The sequence below is a fragment of the Pteropus vampyrus genome, unplaced genomic scaffold (assembly GCF_000151845.1).
Source record: "Pteropus vampyrus isolate Shadow unplaced genomic scaffold, Pvam_2.0 Scaffold33, whole genome shotgun sequence".
NCBI classification, from domain to species: domain Eukaryota; kingdom Metazoa; phylum Chordata; class Mammalia; order Chiroptera; family Pteropodidae; genus Pteropus; species Pteropus vampyrus.
The window spans coordinates 3,316,464-3,336,367 of record NW_011888814.1 but is presented as its reverse complement, the minus strand read 5'-3'; the positions used below and the strand labels follow the sequence as shown (position 1 = coordinate 3,336,367).

At 33.8% G+C, this 19,904-nt stretch overlaps 1 protein-coding gene across 1 annotated transcript in view; it reads right to left on the bottom strand.

The window, feature by feature from the left end:
* PTPRZ1 (protein tyrosine phosphatase, receptor type Z1) overlaps positions 1-19,904 on the bottom strand; it is a 116,490-nt gene that overhangs the window by 20,128 nt on the left and 76,458 nt on the right. Inside the window, exons 10-13 of the mRNA XM_023528945.1 lie at positions 17,679-17,863; positions 16,200-16,326; positions 10,067-10,113; positions 2,350-5,923 (exon numbers count right to left, since the gene is read on the bottom strand). Coding sequence (XP_023384713.1) covers positions 2,350-5,923; positions 10,067-10,113; positions 16,200-16,326; positions 17,679-17,863 — 3,933 coding nt within the window. The remainder of the gene's footprint in view (positions 1-2,349; positions 5,924-10,066; positions 10,114-16,199; positions 16,327-17,678; positions 17,864-19,904) is intronic.

Genomic DNA, 19,904 nt, shown 5'->3' with positions numbered 1-19,904 from the left:
TATATATATTTAATTACATATATATATGTATAAATTGTCTTCAATCTTGAAAGCATAATCTCTAAGACACACACATCAACAACACAGGTTTCCAATTTCAGTTCTGTATTAACTCCCTATGACCTGGATCAAGTAATCTAACATCTTTGGGTCTTGGTTTATACAGTCATAAATTGCAGATACTAATATTTGCCTTATATATATTATTTTGAGGAACATGTCTTGTAAGTTATTCTACATTTAAAAATACATAACCAAATTGTAAGTTTTAGAATTAGTCTATGTGCATTTGATAAAGAGGCATATTCATTTATTGTAGAAGATATACTACATATAATTTTTAACAGGTTTTATAGATTTAAAAACAGGCCACAATTTTTACCAAATCTTATTTTATATTTACTTTATTAGTTATTTGATGATGCTGGATTTGTTATATTCATATTGTTCTCTTATCAGGGGGAGAATATACTCTTAATAAATAAATCTAATTAGTGCACTGAAGAGAAATTACTAAGTTTTAGTCAATAATTCTAGTTTTGACATTTTCCTACATATGTAGACTTTCCATAACAGTGTGATTGGGCAAGAACATCTGGATGGTGTCATTCACCAGTAAGAGAGAAAAATAGATGGAGTCCTGATATTTTCCTTTAAAATAAATCTAATAAAATTTTTTTAAAAAAACAAGTACTATAATTGGAGCCAGATAACAATTCATACATATGGCAATACTAGTGAATATGGTGACCTATGGGTTTGTTATTTATTCTTACATATCAGAGTTTAAGTTTTTAAACTGGAATGCAGTGTTAAATAGTAGTAAATTAGAATACTTAGAAAAACTTCTTTATCAAAATGCACAAACTTTTAATTGCTGCTATACTGAAAGAAAAATATACAATCGATTCAAGAGATAAAAATAACCAAAGAGAGAAAATATCCTAATGAGATTGGTGTTTATGTTGTGGATTATAAATATCCACTTTTATGCAATAATAGTGCAGAATATTACTTTAGCCTGTCTTTTAACTTATTGTTAAGATTGAAATATTTTCATTGTTAATTCAAAAAAAGTCTTAAAATTTAATAAAAGCGAATTATAAAATTCTTATAATCAATTCAGTGAGATTACCTAGTAGTTCATATGCTTAATGCTATTTAATTTCCCTTTTCTTCTCACAGGCATTTAAACATCTGTATTATATCTGGTGTAACTAATCAGCTCTAGGAAACATCTGGCCAATAAACTAATTTGCATAAAATACAATTATAAGTGAAATGCATTTCTACAGAAAATGTTCTAGTGTTTTACATATTGTCAAACAATACCTATATATACACTGCATATTAATGCCCATTATTTAACTTCTTAGGAAGGTTTGTAACAGCAAGCACAAAGCAGAATGTGTTTTGTTAGTGTACACTGCCCTCTTTAGGCAATGTTAAGGTAATCAAAGAAAGAATTTAAAAAAATTAAAATCTTGTTTTAAAAAAAATCTTACTGTTAACTCCTAAAATTTTTTCCAAGCTAATGTGAATGTGCCAATTATGTAATTCCTTTCATGCGGTGGGTCAGAGAAAGGTGCTTATATCATATTACTATCAGAATTTATAATTCATTTTATAATTCGATAGAATTAATTTACAACTTATTTTAGAACATGAGTAAATATGAAAATTAAAATCATCTAAAAAGAGCACGTCCCAAACTATTATTTAAAAAGCAATATACTAAAAATATATTGTGCACACGTAATTGCTCCCACATAGGCATCCTGTAGAATATGATAAATTGACAATAAGTAAAAACTGCTTTATCTGTTTTGGAGAGAATTAAGGACCAAAACAAAACAAAAACAGACTCATAGATTAGGAGAACAAACTGATGGTTGCCAGAGGGGAGGAGAATGGGGAGATGGATGAAAAAGCTGAAGGGGGTTAAGAAGGACAACCTTCTAGTCATAAAATAAATAAGGCACAAGGATGTACAACACAGAGAATAGAGTCAATAATATCATAACGACTTTGCAGGGCGATATATGGTGAACAGATTTATTGTGGTGATTATATCGTAAAGTATATAAATGATGAATCACTATGTTGGACACCTGAAACTAATACAATGTGGTATGCCAACAATACCTTAATAAGAAAAATTTTAAAAACATATTGAGTATTCATTTGAGTAATGAATAAAATTACCCTTTAAAAAAGGTCAATTGATTTGATGTTTTGATTAAAAAAATAATGTGCCATTTTATTAAATTTCTATCATTCCATGATTTTTCTACTTTTTGAGAAAGAAAACCACCGCACCTCAATCTATCCCTTTGATTCATAACTAACCTGCCTCTGCAATGTTGAACATTTCTGAGTGCCCGCTAGTGACAGTCGGTGTTGAGGACTGTGGGGATCCAGGAGTTATTTCTGAGTCACCTGCTTCCAGGGCCCCATCAACATCTCTTTCATTAACACCTGGAAAACTGAAATCTGTGGAAGTCTCATTATCGTTAAGGCTATCTGAGGTACTTTGCCCTGATCCACTCTCTTCATCACTTGTAAGAACTGCCCATGCTTTAGATTCTGGGGTGAAAGGAAGCAGGGCATTACCAGTCTGAACGTCATTATCCTGTTTTCCATCATTGTGCTTTTGAGGGAGCACATTTGTTGGTGGTGATTTATCAGGACTGCTGTCCATATCGGTCTGACTGCCTGAGGTCACATCTGTGACTTTATTTTCTTCTTCGGATTTATCAGATAGTGAATATGGGATTGGGTTATTCTGATCCACAAGACTGTTTTCCTGGGAGTCCGAATCATTCATCACCTTTTCCTGTAATTCTCTATAGGAGGAGCATGACATACACTTATTTATGGATAAGCCATCTCTATCTCTGTCATTATCATCATCATCATCATAATCATCGATATCACCATCGTCACCACCACCCACTGACTCAGTGTTGGATCTGGCACTGTGAGTCAACTCAGAAGTTGTTTTAGATGGAAATGGCAACTTGGCTGTGGTAACAGAACCATCTCTGTTGGGAGAAACAGCTGTAAAGGAAACATACACATTTCCTAAAGAAACAGCACGCTCAGCAGTTACAAGTGTATCAGAAACAACTGTTGGAATACCAGCAAATACCTCATCAGTAAGAGAACCCCTGGTGGGAGTGAAAACGTCATCAGAATATGTAAGCTTATTTATAAGTGTATTTGGTAGAACATCAATCGATAAAACAGGAGTAGCAAATGCATGCCTTCCTTTGGGCGGGGAGGCACGGTTAATCCCCAAGTCGGCAGTTTGGAGCAACTCATCATTACTGTACAGCGAAGGTGCCACTTGCTGGGAACTTTCGCTTTTAAGCAAAACTGGTTCAAAATATTTCTTATTTGCATAAGAAATGGTTAAACCTTGAGGTGAAGCAGTGGGCATATTAGAAGCAGGCGGTATATCAAAAACTGGTACAGATGTAGAGTGCAGTATGTTTTCGCTTGAAGCAGAATTTGATATCATGAGATGCAATACTGTAGGGCTAATTTGATCAATCTTGGGGGTTTCAACCAATTTTGGATCACTAGGCACAGCTGGAAGAGCAGTTTTAAGCAATGTGTCAACATCAGAAGCCTGAAAGGAAGGTTGTAGCAACACTTCAGTATTAAAAGCAGCAGAGACCTCGTAAAATAAGAGTTGAGTTGAAGGAGATAACATTTCACTAGAAGCAGGGTCAGAGGCTGCTGGCTCTGAGTTTGCACTAAGCACAAGTTTAAGAGAAGTATCGCCAAATGCTTTAGATAGAGCATGTGCAGATTGAACTGAAAAGTTATTTTCTGGAACTTGACTAATCTCATGATCAAAAACCTTAGTGGCAGTATGAGCAAGAGAGTCTAGAAGTACACTCTTTGTGCTAGAAATGGAAACGGGGGATTCTTGTAAAGATGCATTCAACTTATTTACGTTATTGTACAGGTCAGGCGTGACTGTGCTTTCAGAATGGTAAACCGTCTCACTGAAAGGAGAAATTTGCAGTTCAGTCAGATTTCCATCTATTATGTCACTTTTAGAAAGTGGCTTATCACCACCACTAAACACAGATGTCGTATATGTAAATTCAGCTACAGAAACGGGTGAAGAAATGTTAAGGGCTGTCAGGCCACCTGTGTCAGGTAAAAGAAATTCACTATCAGAGGAGGCTCCAGACCACTCGCCATCACCAGAGAGGCCATGAGTAGGCTGCAGCCATGATGCAGTTGGGGTCATTAACGAAGACTTAGGCATCGGTACGTGGCCAGGGCTGCTAAGTAAGGAACCGTGATGAGATACATCAACAGAATCATGCACAGGTATTGCAGAACTGGAAGGAGCAGTGAAGAGGTGTTGGGAGCCCTCGGTATTAGGTAAGGCACAAGAAGATTCGGACCCTGAAGAACTCGCATGCATCATGACATCACTGCTGGATGGCTCAACTTGAGAAAACATACGTGTTTTATAAAGGACACCAGATTCACTACCACCAAATTCCAATGTCTCTGAAGCAGCATGAGTAGTGGTCTGATGTGACACCACATCAGAATATCGAGCAAGGCTGGGCTCTAATGGTAAATCACCCCCAGCCACTGGCAGAGATGCATGCAGGGACACCTGATCACTCTCAACAGCTGATGTAACTTGTGGAAGGATTTGAGAAACTGTATACAGATGGCGAAACCATTCACTACTGAAGGAAGCAGAGGAAAATGGAAGCAAAGGTGCACCGTCATAGGAAGACAAGATGGACTCAAATGACACATCGACACTGGGAAATACAGGCGCAGCATGCAAGGCCGAACCACTACTTGAAGCAGCAGGGGTAGTGTTGAGGATCTGATTGTCAAGCAACAAAGGGGTGGCTAGAGGAAAGACTTCACTACTGGAGGAAGGCTGAAGAGGTGTCTCACCATTGTATACAGGTTGAGTTGTCTGCGAGTGTATCAGGTTGATGGTGGAAACCGAATCGTGTTTTCCGGAGGATGGAGTAAAAGCATGAGGTGTTACCTCAGTTGGGACGTAGGCAAAGGAAGAATACTGTGGCATTTCCGTATCTGTGACCAAGGGGCCCGGAGAAGAGGACTCGGTTGTCTTCTCAGATTCATCAATATGTATCTTGGTGTAATTAGTCTGGGGAAAGCTCTCTCTACCTGATTTGACATCTGCTTGTGTCACATCTGTAGAACTAGGAAACCACACTTTTCCATCAATGGAAGGATCCTTTAGAGAGTCTTCCAAACCTGATGAGACTGAATCTTCTGAAGCATTTCTTGTAGATTCTGGTATAAGGACATCATATGTGATTGCCTCCGGGTTTTCTGAAGAAAATACGTACCCATGGGATATGTTCTCAGAGATGGGTGGCACAGCAGTATTTGCAGGACTGGAGCCCGAAGAATCATCAGCTCCCGTATCAAGCTTGAAATTGGTCAATAAACTCTCTTCCTCACCAATATCAGTAGATACCTCCTGAGATTCCATTATAGAAACCGTATTTAAAGATTCCATAGTCCAAGACAAGTTCATCTGTGGATATCTGAGAACAGTTCTAGAGCCGTCATTGAAAGAGGCTGAAGTGCCTTCTAGTCTGTGAGGTGGCGGTTTGGTCACAGTCTGTGAAGTCAAAGGAACATCTTTTCCTGGGGCTAATTTAGTGATTGGTTGGGAAGTGGAATCCAGAGATGTACTGGGAATATCACCCTTTCCAGAGAATTCACTTCCTCTTGTTGGGGATCGGTGAGTCTTGGCCTCATTGTATTTAGTCCCTATGCGATTATAGTTTGTCGTGGTGGAAATCTGGGGTTCTTTTCTCCTTATTTGGTTTGTGACACTGTCTCTACCAGGATTCAGAATAGTATCTTCTTCAATGTCTTTTCCTTCTTCTTCCTCCTTTGAAAAGCAAACGAGATTTAATGGAACAAAGGTAAATAAAAGAAAAACGAAATCTCAATATTTTATACTGCATTATACTGTTAATCTACTGTGAGATCTTGAGAACTTCTCACAAAGCACCATTTCATAGAAGCCATGCCTCTGTTCTACAGTCTTTATCATCCTAGAGACAATAATTAAAATTAAAAATAAAAAACCCTATTTATGGATGTCTTTATTTTAATGCTATGAAATGAAGTAATTAAATGGATATCACAGCTTTGAAAGAAAGACACATTATAGTTGTATTTATTATTGGGAGTTGTATTATTATTGGGAGTTATTTAACACAGTATTTATTTTCTTGTTTTTACGTTTCTCTGCTCAGTTCATCAGGCAATGAGCTAAATAGCAATTAGCTTCTTGTAATATAAAATGACAATGAAACAACTTATTTCAAAGACCAAAGTAGTTTCATATTCAGAATATTTTATTGTATATATTCATAATAAATCACAATTTTTTAAGCCATCATAAGAGAAAGAGGTTTTTATTTTTGTTTTAAATACTTTACAGTTAAGACCTTGCCAGACATTTCAAGACAACTTGTCAAAATATGTTCCTAGTATTAGTTATTTAATTTCACATTTCCTTTAAAAACACCATTCAGGTGACCCAGTCTTTCATGAACACTTAGACACGGTAATGGCCCAGGAGTGATCTGGCTAGAGGTCAACCAAGACCCTTGTTTTCCAGTTTTGTTTTGCTGTTCATTTTATATGTCTAATTATATATTCAGAACACTAAATTGCTAAAGGTATCAAGATATTATATTTTTAGTCCACATGAGATGTGATTTTGTCCATTTGTCAGCACTGTCATTTTTCAGATCTTTTAAGGCCATGTCCCTTAAAATATGAAAAAAGTGACTGAGTACAAATTAGTCATTGAGAACATGACCAGTATCAGCAAAAAGAACTGAATCATAAAGCACGTGTGCTCATGATCATGTGTATCATACACATGGGAAACTTCATCGTATGAAACACAAGCTTTCAAGCTTAATGACTGCATCGTTATTTGGAGCTTAATTATTTCATTGATTTCAAGTATTTTCTAAGGCTTATGTGACAACTCTGAGAGGTGAATCAGCTCTAATGATCTAGATTGCATTAATGCTAAAAATAGATATCTTCTTAGATTCCCTAGACAAATTTCCTCAGTAGGAGTCAGTATTTCTTCATGAAATTTTGCATTCTGTTTGTTACCTTGTTTGTAAGGACAACTCAAGCGAGTTTGCCAAATAATTTCCTGAATAAAATACTCCCTTAATCTACAAGTCCATAAACTTCATCGAAAGGAAGCAGGCAGGAATAGTTTGACTTGACTCGCTCTTGAGGAAAATTTGTTGGTGCCAGATATCTCTCCTTTCCTAGAAGTTCTCAAACAAACTTATTTGTTATACTTTGATCTGGAATTTTGCTGAAGATCAATGTTAAGCTTAGCAATATGGGGATTCTGAACTCTTCCTCATTTTTGTAAATCTGGATACATGCCTAGTTTTCTGGTATCACTCATATTCTTACTCTCTACCAAGACTCTTTCAAACTTTTTATCTGCTCTATTCAAACCTCCATTTTCCTATTGTCTCCCCTCATTCTTAGGAGATGGCTTTTCTGTTTACTTCACAGAGAAAATAAAGCCACTTCCTAACATTAAAACATCAAAAACAGGGACCAATAAAATCTACTTTCTCATTGTAACTAAAAAGTTTTTCCCCTTCCTTTCTAATTCCTACATCTGTGTTTTAAATTTATTTGTGTTAGGTTGGGAACCTAATACAATTGAGTATTTCCTTCTGTTTTGTATTTTCAATTTTGTTTTCTCTAATGGATCATACTTTTGAGCTTAAAAGAACTCAGATCTCTCTTATTGAAAAGGAACAAAAAGAAAAATCTCAAGTTTAACTTCTATTGCTCATTCTACGTCTCTCTTCCCTTTCACAACTAATGTTTTCAAAAGACATGACATCGATATTCTCTAGATGGTGTAAAAATTTTAATAAAATTCCACAATAATATTGCTTCTCTTCCTCTTTGCTTATACTTTCACACAAACACACATTATCATCCTCCTACCATAAACTACTAGATTTATATAATATTTTTTTTCTTAAAACATAATGCTACTCAGCTTTTCTTGTTAGATAGTTTGGGGAAAAAAACATATACACATAATATACAAATCCCTTCTATTTCTTTCTTATATAGCAGATTTTAGACATTACAAAGTTCAGATGCCTCTCAGAATTTGATGATGGTAATAGATCATTCATTAATCTTACCCAGTCAAATCTTATAGATCTCTATGAGGACATATTGCCTCATGTCAACATGTCAAGAAGAAGATATCATTCATGCTCTATGATTACTTTATATATATCTGAAACCACAACTATTTTAATGGATACTTCTTCCTGTAATTTCTTATGCAGAATCTCTCTTCCACTATGGTTTTGATCTGTGTCACACCTATTATCTTTCACAACTTCCATTTAAATTTTTTTATTGTAAAGCCTTGATCATGCTGGAAATAATTTGTCTTTGAAAATCATGCATTACTATTTGAAGAAGATCTGAGAAACATCCCCCAAGCTACTCATTTCCATACTCAGGCTTAACAACCATTATAGATACATCCCATGTATTTGCCAACCTCTATCATTTGTTCCTGAATCAATGGAATTGAATAGTGTTAAAGACTGAGTGTTTGCATCTCCCCCCCCATTCATATGTTGAAATCCTACCCCTCAAAAGTGATAGTATTAGGAGGTGGGCATTTGAAAGCTAATTAGGATTAGATGAGGTCATAAGGGTGGAGCCCTCATGAATGGGATTAGTGCCCTTGTAAGAGCCATGAGAGAGCTTGCTTCTTCAGCTCTGCCCTTTGCCATGTAAAGATTCAAGGACAAGTCTGCAGTCTGCAACCCAGAAGAAGACCCTCACCAGAACCTAACCTTGATCTCAGACTCCCTGCCTCCAGAACTGTGAGAAATAAATTTCTGTTGTTTATAAACTACCCAGTTTACGGTATTTTGCTATAGCAATCCGGACTGATTAAGACATGAACTAATTATTCGAATTTACAATGTAAAAATAATTTATTCTTCCTGACTTCAACTTGATTCTAGTGATGATTTTTAGATATATAAATATCCAGGTGCATACGCACACATATATGCGCGCGCGCGCGCGCGCACACACACACACACACACACACACATATCTGTAGCTGAATTCTGTGAACTCTTGCTGAAAGGTGAAATGATCATTTTGGTAAAATAATCCTTTATAAAAGAGGATTGCCGTAAGGTATATAAATTATTGAAGTAATTATAAATATGAAAACACAACTGAATTGCCACTTATTGCTAGATAACAGCATTAGTTATCATACTTTCTGAGCTCATACACATATATGAACATATGCATACATTCATAGTACATTAACAATAGCACACAGATTTAACATATCATCTCAATTAAGATAAATAGTACATTTGGATTTAGGATGAAATATAAGATATATCAGTCATTTTCTATTTTAAAAATTAAGACAATATTAAATTAATAAATATTCTTAAATATGCATTTACTTGAGGGACATAATGTTAGCAGCAGATACTTATGAATAGTCCAAATACAAATATTTAAATTAAATGGGAAAAAGAATATATACATCTTATATTTCAGGCTCATATTTATTATCAATTTAGAAATCATTGGTTAAGTTAGTTATACATAAACTGTAGCAATACTAAAAATTGATTAAGTATTATTTTTGTCTTTTAGAAAAATTTGACACTGAAAAAATTTCAATTTATAGCTATACTTTAGCTATATTTTAAAAATTCATTTTTTCATTATCAGTGAACCTTTTGTTTCTCTGTTATTTTTGTTACACTAGTCAAAGTGTCATCCAAGTTCTTTACAAAAGAATTATGTATATCAATTACACGACTATGTATGAAGTTCAGCAACTAACCCTACAATGAATAATGCAACTCAAACTTTTATTAGTGTAATATCTTAAACCTAACCAATAATTCAAATTAGACTTTAAAATTTTAAAACATTTAAATATAAAATATAGCAATGATACCTTGGTTATTTCTTCAGTTCCAATTAATTCAGGAAAAAGGTCAAGTTCTATAAAATTAAAAATAAAATTATTAACATTTTTATTCAACTATTTCAGCCTTGTGGGTTTACCTTTGGATGGAAAGAGGAAGAAGAAAAAATAGACAATTAGCTTTGAAAATACAGAATCTCTCAAAATAAAAATTTCAAATTTCAGTTTTCAGTACTATTGAACACTACATAAACCTGTATGAAACTGCATTCAACACTTTCATCTCTATTGTCCACTCCAACTTCCCCATTCCCACCCCAAGTGTGACTGATGCTAAGAAGAAAGAGGGGGACAGTGAAGCTGATATTACTGAGTATAACCCCCGCCCATTTTTTCATTGGTGCGGATTTTCTTTCATCCTTAGAAGAGCCAATAAAAGCATAGTTGAGGGGAAATGCCAGGAATTTGGGGGAGAAGCAAAAGGATTTATTTTCTTATTCAGCTACTATTCCTTAAGTTCCTCTTCTGACTGAAGGTCAAATAATCCTTTTTATTCTTTAAATTTGGGCTCATACCTATTTTTACACAGGGTGCTGCCTCAGGTAAAATAGAGAGTGTTTTCCAGCAGGTCCAACCTCAGCTGGCAGCAGGAAGGATGGACCAGAGTGAAACCCTGCCTTCTCCCCAGGGAAACATAGCCAAGGCTAATTGTGCAAAAAATACAAAAACTGGAATCATTTAAGTCCATTTTCCCTGACTAGAATCAGTGTATTTCTACTACATGGATATCTCAATCCTAAAACAAGACCTGTCAGTAAATGTCAGGAAAGATTAGGAGCTGTCTCTCCAGCAAAGAATCTAGCACCACTGCCAATTACTGCAGGGCTCCAAGAGGATTTCTCTTCACTCTTCATTTGAGCTGCCCAGGTCATCAAGAAGATGGGAGATAGGGTAACTCTGAGGGCTTGAGCATTATTACAGTAGTAGCAATAAGCTTATTGCTATTATTTATTGCTATTATTTTAGAGAATAATACTTATTGCTATTATTTATTGCTATTATTTTAGAGAATCTCACTCCATCTCCAAAGTTTCTGCTCTTCACTGTCCCAATGCTGCTTATGTTCTCTGTTTTATGCCTGTATATATTCTCAAAGGAAATGCATGTACTATAGAATTTTCAAAAAGGCATACCTGAACTAACAATAAAGGTTTATCAAATCCAGGCCTGTTTTATAACAGATATTTTGAGTTTATTTTTATCAGGGAATTTCTAGATGCTTAGAAATGTAAAACTGGAAAATATAGTTATATATATGAATTCTACTTAGAAGAGAATTCAAGTAAAATTTAGAAGTGAGCCCAGCTCCCAAAAAGATTTAGATGAAATTAATACTCTTCATTATTTAGCTATTTCAAGGTTACTTACCCTGAACAATCTTCTGCACTGTAAAAATGAAAATATTGACTGAAAACAATCACAGTCTTATATCTTAACTCTCAATTATTATTATTCTTTCTTGTTAAAACTGACCATGAAGAAGTTTGGAAACTTTTATTTGGATCATTAACGTTCTCCTTTTTCTATTTTTGTCTTTATGAAACCCTTTTCCCACCATGTTTTTCATGTTCGTTATTCTTTAGGTTACCAAATTAAAGTGATTCCAATAGTGTCTCTATAACCTCCAAGGAAACCAATATTACATGTGAATTTAAAAATGGTATGCAACTAAACCCTGAGAGAGACAAATAAGAATCTTTAATATGACTTTCTGAAGACTACAATTTGAGAAGGTCATGCATGTAAAACTCTTCAAATTCAGCATGTGAGACAATACATATTTTTTTGACAACGCTTTCAAGTGTCACTCTTTTTTATGTACTTTTAAAATACTTTAATGCTAATGGGGCAAATCATAATCAAATACTTGTTGGTGATACATATATTATACTGCAGATTTTTCTCTGTTAAATGGCTAGGGGAAAAAAATCTCAAAAATAGTCCATTCCCTTCAACATGCTTAAAACAGTGTTTAAAATTAAAAAAAAAAAAAAAGTGGTCTAATTTCACCTAACTCTATACTTTAAGTGAGTAAAGATAGGTAGGTATAATGATCACATAGAGAACCGATTTCTTTCTTTCAGTTTTCCCTGTGTTAACTGCATTTGATTTATTTGTATCCCTTTATCAGAACATAAATTAATTATATGGAAATATGGTTCTTAATATGTTAAAACACATGATTTTACCCAAACACATTCCTTAAAGAATATCAGTGAGTTCTACTTTAACTGTATTTGCTGTTTATTACAATAAGAAGTAGTTTTTCTTGGGCCCCTTTAAGCCCTAAGGGCAGCCAGTATGGACCCAAGCAGCCCTCTGATCTCTGTTTGTTTCATAGCACTCTCGTGGGTTCGTGCCCCAAGTGTGGGCCCTCGCGTTGGTGAATATAAACCCACTCTGAGGGATCTTAATTCTGGTTTCTTATTAGAATCAAACTCTGGGGCTGCCCAGCAACACTTTGACACCACCCCAACATCCCCCAAATAATCCAGAAGTCTTGCTGAGTCTCTTCGGAAAAATTTTGAATAAAGTAATTTTGGAAGATGGTTCTTATCTTCCTGGAGGCTCGGAAGCCATACATCTGGATCTGAGAGCTCACAGCACCCAAGGTCTAACTCTGGTGACTGGCACAATGTCTCCTGTTAAGTTGGCTAGCTGTTTCCTCACAAATAATAACTGATATTTTCGTAGCCACTGGTCTGACTCAGTACATCAAATAGTTCAAAAATTTTACTAGTTTACAGAATCTTTTCACTTCTTTAAAATAGACTCTCTCAAGGCTATAAGAGTCTGACAATGAAGATTGTCAATATATATATTTTTTGAGTGAACACTTAAAATTCATATATGTGTGATAACTGAACAAAAAGTCTTGGCTCATTCTGGTTTTGTTTTGGGGCACGTGTAATGTTAGATTTTTAAAAAAGCATGTTATTAACACATTAATATTCCATAACACAAAAAAGCAACACTGATATAAGTTGGCAAGCAAGACTTATTTAATTGTTTGAAGGTAAGCCAAGTTTCACAGTGTAAAAGGTAAAAAGCAATGTGGACTGTAATCTCTTCAAAGTGTGATTATAAATATCATCATATAATGACACCCATAGCACAGGATGGTACAAGCAAGGTAACGACAGATGTAGGATGATTTCACAAAGACAATTGTCATGCAACTGAAAAGCACACAATAACAGAAAACTGTGTTGATTTAATTCACCGTGAATTTAAATCGAACATATGTAATTATCAAAGTCCTAAAACATGTACCTTAATAATGTCTCTATAACTGTATAATAATTAGCTCTACATTATAGAAGAGAAAGGAACACAATTATTTTAGTTACAATAAAATATATTTATGAATTACTTATTCATAAATATAATTTACTATGAAGTATTTGAAAAAATACATTTTTTTTAACTTTAGAAAGGTTTCCTTGACCAATTTAAATTGTTTCTGCATGTGAATTTACGCACTTATTTTAAAATAGCAGTTATAATAATATTTAATGGACACTAGTTTATGGTGATACTGTTGTACACAACAAATGTAATTAAAACATACAAGCAATAAATTAATCAAATTAGCCAAAGTTAAATGCACAATTTGGAAGATTGAGGTTTCCTTCACAGATATTGATTATAGTATTTGAAGTCTATAATTGAAAGAATAAGAGCAATTATAAATGACCTCCTTTGTTTCTTGTTAACAAAAGCAATAAGCAATACACTATTTAGAAAACAGCTTATCCAAAACAGTAATAGAACAATTCAATAGGACATATTACAATGTTACTAGGGTAATGAAAGTATATGGTAAACAGGATGAAATAGTACTAATAAAAACCATGAAATAAGCAGCAAACTCAAAAGCCAGTGACATCTATATTAGACACATAAATCACAAAATTCACAAATCTTGTAGGTATCATCACACTAAACCACAAGATAGTACTGCTGTCAAGACTTTTACTGTGTTATGTTCTTCGCCATAGAAACAATGTTTAACATACTGTAATTTCAGTAATGAACTGAAGATATGTGGATTGAAATGTCATTGCAGCTGTTAAGATCAGAAAAAATGAGTTCTATTTATAAAAAACAGGAAGCCTCCACACTTTGTGTAAATTGGCTTTTGATGAAGATCTTGTTGGAAGAAATAATTAAGAAATAATATATCTAAGTTTTTAATCCTTGACTCAAGAGGAATATCATAGTGAAACACAAATTAAATATCATCTTTTACTAAAATATCATTACAGCATAAAATGTTTTAAGAAACTGAAACATTTATAGAGATTAAATGGTGCGTCCACACTAGCATCTTATTTTTTCAAAAGTGTCCCGATCCTTTGAATAAATAGAAATTAAGTTATAATATTTATTATTTTGTACAAACGTGAAAGTGTTACAAATGATATAAGAATGTTGTACTTTGTGCCAATATAGATTTGGTCCAAAAGGATCACTCTGAAATCACTTTTGTAGAAAATAGACATTTGATCTGGGTTTTTTTTCATATGCAATAAACTTCTCAAAAAGAAAAAAGAAAAAACTCAGAAAGTTTAAAAATTTTCCACAGTGGATAAAATAAGAAAGAGCATAATATAAATAGCTAACTAATTATTTTTCATAAACTGAGAAATTGTTTTATGTACAGGAATTGGAGTGTTATAATGAAACCAAGATAGTAAAATTAAGTGAATGTATTCAACATAATTCATATCCTAAACACACAATAAGATTAGAGGAGACTTTTATATGCCCTATTTCATCAGTTCACATATCATACTCTCCAACATGGATAATGTTTTACTGCCCAAAATGTCAATTTGAGGATGGATCAATATGAGGAACTTTGATGAGGGGTGACATTCAATGGAGGAGTATATGCTACAGCCATCAATATTTTAACTTGGAAAATATCTTGGCAAGTTTTGTAGCTTGTGGTTTGGAAAGATACATCATTTAACATCTAATGCTCTGACATATATTCTTTAACTTAAAAATTCAACTAGTGAAAACAACTATGATGAGGGAATCAATGAACACTCTCATAATGGATTAAAGTCCCTGCTATGGGACTTTGTATGGACCACAAAAGCAAATCAAATACATATCAATTTTATTTCCATACTTAACACTGGATTATTCTATAATTAGTATAATTTGTAACCATTCATTTCCATTAAAAACTTGGGAAAATTTTCAGTGAGTAGCCTTATGATAGGGATGACCAAAGAATATTTACATTTATGTCTGTATATATGTATATATGTTTACATAGACTTTTGAATATGCATATGCATGATGTGTATGTATATCTATACATACACAAATATGCATATATACATTCATACATATATCATTCCATTCTAATACTTCAAAACTGCTTAAATTAACAAAAGGAAGACTTTAATTATGTAAATCTATAACTCATCAAATTATGATAGCACGTTATTCAATTATTGCATATGCTTTGAGATCAAAAGATTTTCCCATAATACTCAGAGAAAATGCATGCAAATAAAATAGAATTAGCAACAACTTTTTTGTTTTGCTCTTGTGAAACAGTACTGGCAAATCAGCTAAGAGGAAAGCATTCTCACTCCTCAGCCAAATTACAAAAAGTAGATAAAAATATCTGAGATAACCGTTGAGATGCTTTGTATAGATACTTTAAAGTACCTCATATGATCTTAGGATCATGTACATACTTACTACAAAATACTTTGGGGGCTGAAAAAGGAAATGAACACAAATGAAACCAAATCTTCATTATCCAAAAGAAAAGTCTTAATGTTTCCATAGCTATTTCATTTGATGACCAGACATTACAATAGGTTTTGCTGTTCTTACTTTACGAATGGATTATTTTGGTATTCAGAATAAATTTACTAATTGTACTGCACCCTATCTGCTGGATAAAAAATGGGTTCCATGTATTACAACTTACCTAGTGATCCCAACTAAAAAGAAAATCATTTAGCCTTTTGGCCAAAAGAATATACAATCAGAGAGAAAGCACCAGTGTACCTAGTGATTAAACTAGCCTCTTTTATTTAGGTAATTTAAGGTTTATCAGGTGGGCACTTACCAGACTCATCAGAAGGCATATCGACAATCAGCTGGTCACTGTATTTCCCATATAAGCCATTAGTGCATATAGCTACTATTTGAAGAACATAACTCATGTTGGGTAGCAAATTACTGAGAATAGCACCCTAAAAGAAAGATGTCAGTAATTATACCAATGTGTTATTCTCAAGGAGTACTAACATACTAGACATTTGTCCTTAGAAAACATTTTTTCCTTTGTCAATGGAAAATATTTACATTTTATCAACCTAAGAAAAAGTTTATGCAATGCTAAGTTGAACAACTTTCTAAAAAACTAGGTATATTTTGCTTTTTAAAAACCAGATTTCATTTTAGAAAGTTTTATCTTTAACTAGAACACTTAAAATTCATAAATGAGTATCCAAAATGACAAATTAATATTTTATATAAATAAACATGTAGCACTTGCAAAAAACAAAATGTAAAGACACGATTAAAACCAATTTATCTCTTTATCTTACCATTATATAAGCCAGACAGTAAAAGAATTATCTTCACAACATTACAAAATGAAAAACAGTATACTCCCATAAATTCTACAAATTTCCCAGTTCACTGTGTCTCTGTTGTAGTCAACTGAATTAAAAGGTTGCTACAAACTCTATTTTGCCCACACAATATTCAACACTGTGATAACAAGGACAGTTTTATTTAAACACAGGCTTCTAGGGCATGCGGAACTCTGTCTGAATGCAGAGTTCAGTGTCTCTGATCTGCAGTGGGACCTTCCTAGAGCCTTACCTTGCGGGGTTTCCTCAACTAAACCCCAACTATGGGCAACACTTCTCTACCAAGGCAGAGTTTATTACTGACATGCTCAAGGCACAGAGGAAATCTGTATTTTATTTTCTTTCGTTCGTGTGCATGGGTGGGGAGAAAGAGCAGGTTGATCTTTCCTAAAGGTTAACTGTATTGTTAACCTTTATTGTGTCCTGAAAGTTCTGTCTCAATTAACTTTGCATGTACTACTTGCAAATTTGGTGCAAAAAAAAAAAAAAAAGGATTTTCGAGATCCTCTACTCTGTTTTACTTGTGCTGGTGTAGTATGACGGAGGAAATAATACACGATGATATCAGAGCATTGAGATTCCAAGCCTAATTCTTTCCGTAACTGAGATCACAGTTAAGGAATATAACTGTTCTTGGAGGCTTTTTATTTGTTAAAAAAGAAGCCATGCTAGATGATCTCTAGTTCCTAAGTCTTCTACATGTGTCTACTCTATAATATTGTTGGCAACGCTGTGGTCTCCTTGTAATTCAAAGCATAAATAAGAACTTATTATAATTCGCTGGAAGTTCTGACACAATCTAGCATAGCTTCTGCTTCCCCTCCTCCCCACTGGAGAGGGTCATACAAAGTCTAAAGTAATCTAAATATGCAATCACTTGTAAGATCTTACCTTGAAAATTAAACTATAATGTTATCAAAACAAGAATCAATTGATCTAATAGTTACCAAGTCTTGATAGCCATCTGTCAAAAACTCGTGCTTGGTTTGGTCTTCTCCCTCTAACTGCTGGTACAGAACTGCAAACTTCTCAATCATGGTATCATAAACGACTCGAGGTCTCTCCCACGTAACAAGAAGGCTGGTATAATTCTCTGGGTCAGCTTGAACATTTTCTGGTTCTGAACTACAAACTTCAGAGAGAAAAGAAACATTATTGATACAGCCTTCAGCCTCTAGAATTTTAATGAGTAAAACAGGTTTTATGAAAATATTTGTTGTGTTTTATTTCAACAGAAGGTAAAAAGTTACACTTACCCACTGTGGAGCTTTTGCTTATGTCACTTCTGTATATAAAGTACTTCTTCCTTCCTACCTATCTCAAGTTCTACCTTCTCATTCAGGGAGGGTCTTGGTCAAATGCTACCTCCTCTGTAACTCACGCTCTGATCTCTGCTGAAATGATCTGTGTTATTTTCAGTTGTCTGTTTTGTTTCACTACTATTGGATTAATTGCATGTTTTCTTATATTATTTCTTCCTGAATAGATCTTAACTCCTCTAGCAGGTTATAAACATAAAAACCATAGCTTTTTCATTTCTGTGTTGACTAGAACACTGTCTTGAATATATTTGGCATACAAATTCATTTTTAGAAATAAATGAACAAACGATATCTTCAACTTTATGGTGCCTTTATTTCTCTTGTTAGATCCCTGACAAAGATATTTATTTTGGGATGAGAACTTCAGTTATAAAAGATGGTCTATTACTGGACATTTTGTTGACAGAAAATCCTTGAAATAATTTAAAATTTTCAATAGAGAAAACCATAGTAGAGCAAATAAAACTATCATTTCAGTGTTTTTCAGATTTGCTGACAAAAATCCCACTTTGGCATAAGAAATTAATTAAGAAATTAATTTCAGGGAAATAGAAGATTTGTTTGTCTTATCTGAAAAAATAATATTTTGAAAAAGTTTCAGGAAATTCTTAAATTCAAACCTATGCTGGGACTGGTGCCAACAATTTAGTCCCATTAGAAAGAGTACTCTGATATTTTCTGAAATTCATTCATAAAATGATTGTTTTGATTAATTGTGAACATAAAAATGATACAATTTTATGATGTTGTGCAAATGAAGCAAAGTAATAAATATAATCTCCTCATAGGCCAGACAGGTTTGCAAAAGAGGAGAGAAAGGTCACTAAGGTCAAAGACTAATCTATATGCTCAGGGAACCTGAGTTTTGTGTTCAGAACATATACTCAAAGTTACAAAGCCACTGGATGAGATCATGACGTTGATTTAGGTCACCTGATCGTCACTGCTACAAAAGCTGTTTCAAGGACTCAATGAAAATATGCTTCAACAACATCAGAATGTGACCAAAAAGGCTTTTTTTTCCCTCTATCCTCGTCTGTAGTTTATCTCGTGAACACAGGAGGGCACTCAAAATCAACAATTGGCCTTATAAATTGAAACAAAATTTACATACAGTATTTAGTATTAGCAATTTTAGCAAATGTATGCTATACTAACAATATGATATGAATGATTAAGAAATATAAATGTATGCTTTATATAAATGAAGACAGTTATAACTTTATATGAGTTAGAGACAAGATTTATCACTGTAAAACTTATGATGTTATTTTTTTTGTTTATTGAGAATTTGGGGGCTATCCTTTTAGGAATAAAAAGATAGTTCTTTCATTACTAAAAAAAAAAGAAGAAGAAAGAAAGAAAATGAATTTAGAATAAGAAAATGTATTCTAATTTAGCTCCAGACTACATTACTCTATCTAGTGACACTTCAACTAGTGTCCACCAGATGGCAGAAGGCCATCAAATCATCTCAAAAGTGCGCTACTCACATAAACTGTCATTGGAGGAACAGGATTGCCTCAGTCTTGCTTCTAAAGATTCCCAAGTCCATTTTCAGAAGGTCGAAAGTGATTCTCGGCAGTATCATTTGTAGATTTTGTCCTCAAAAAATCAATCCCAGCTTTTAGAGAATGGGAATGATTTAAAGTGAGCTATTCTGTTCCTCACAAATGAAACTATCTTAAAATGCATTAAAGTTTTATGCATGCACACAAAACATAAAAATTGCTTGACAAAAATATAAAATTAGCTAAAAAATACAAAGGACTACTACCTAAATAGCACAAACTTCTTTGGTTCGATGTCTATGTTTATTTTGACTTAATAATAGAAATCACAGATGCTTCA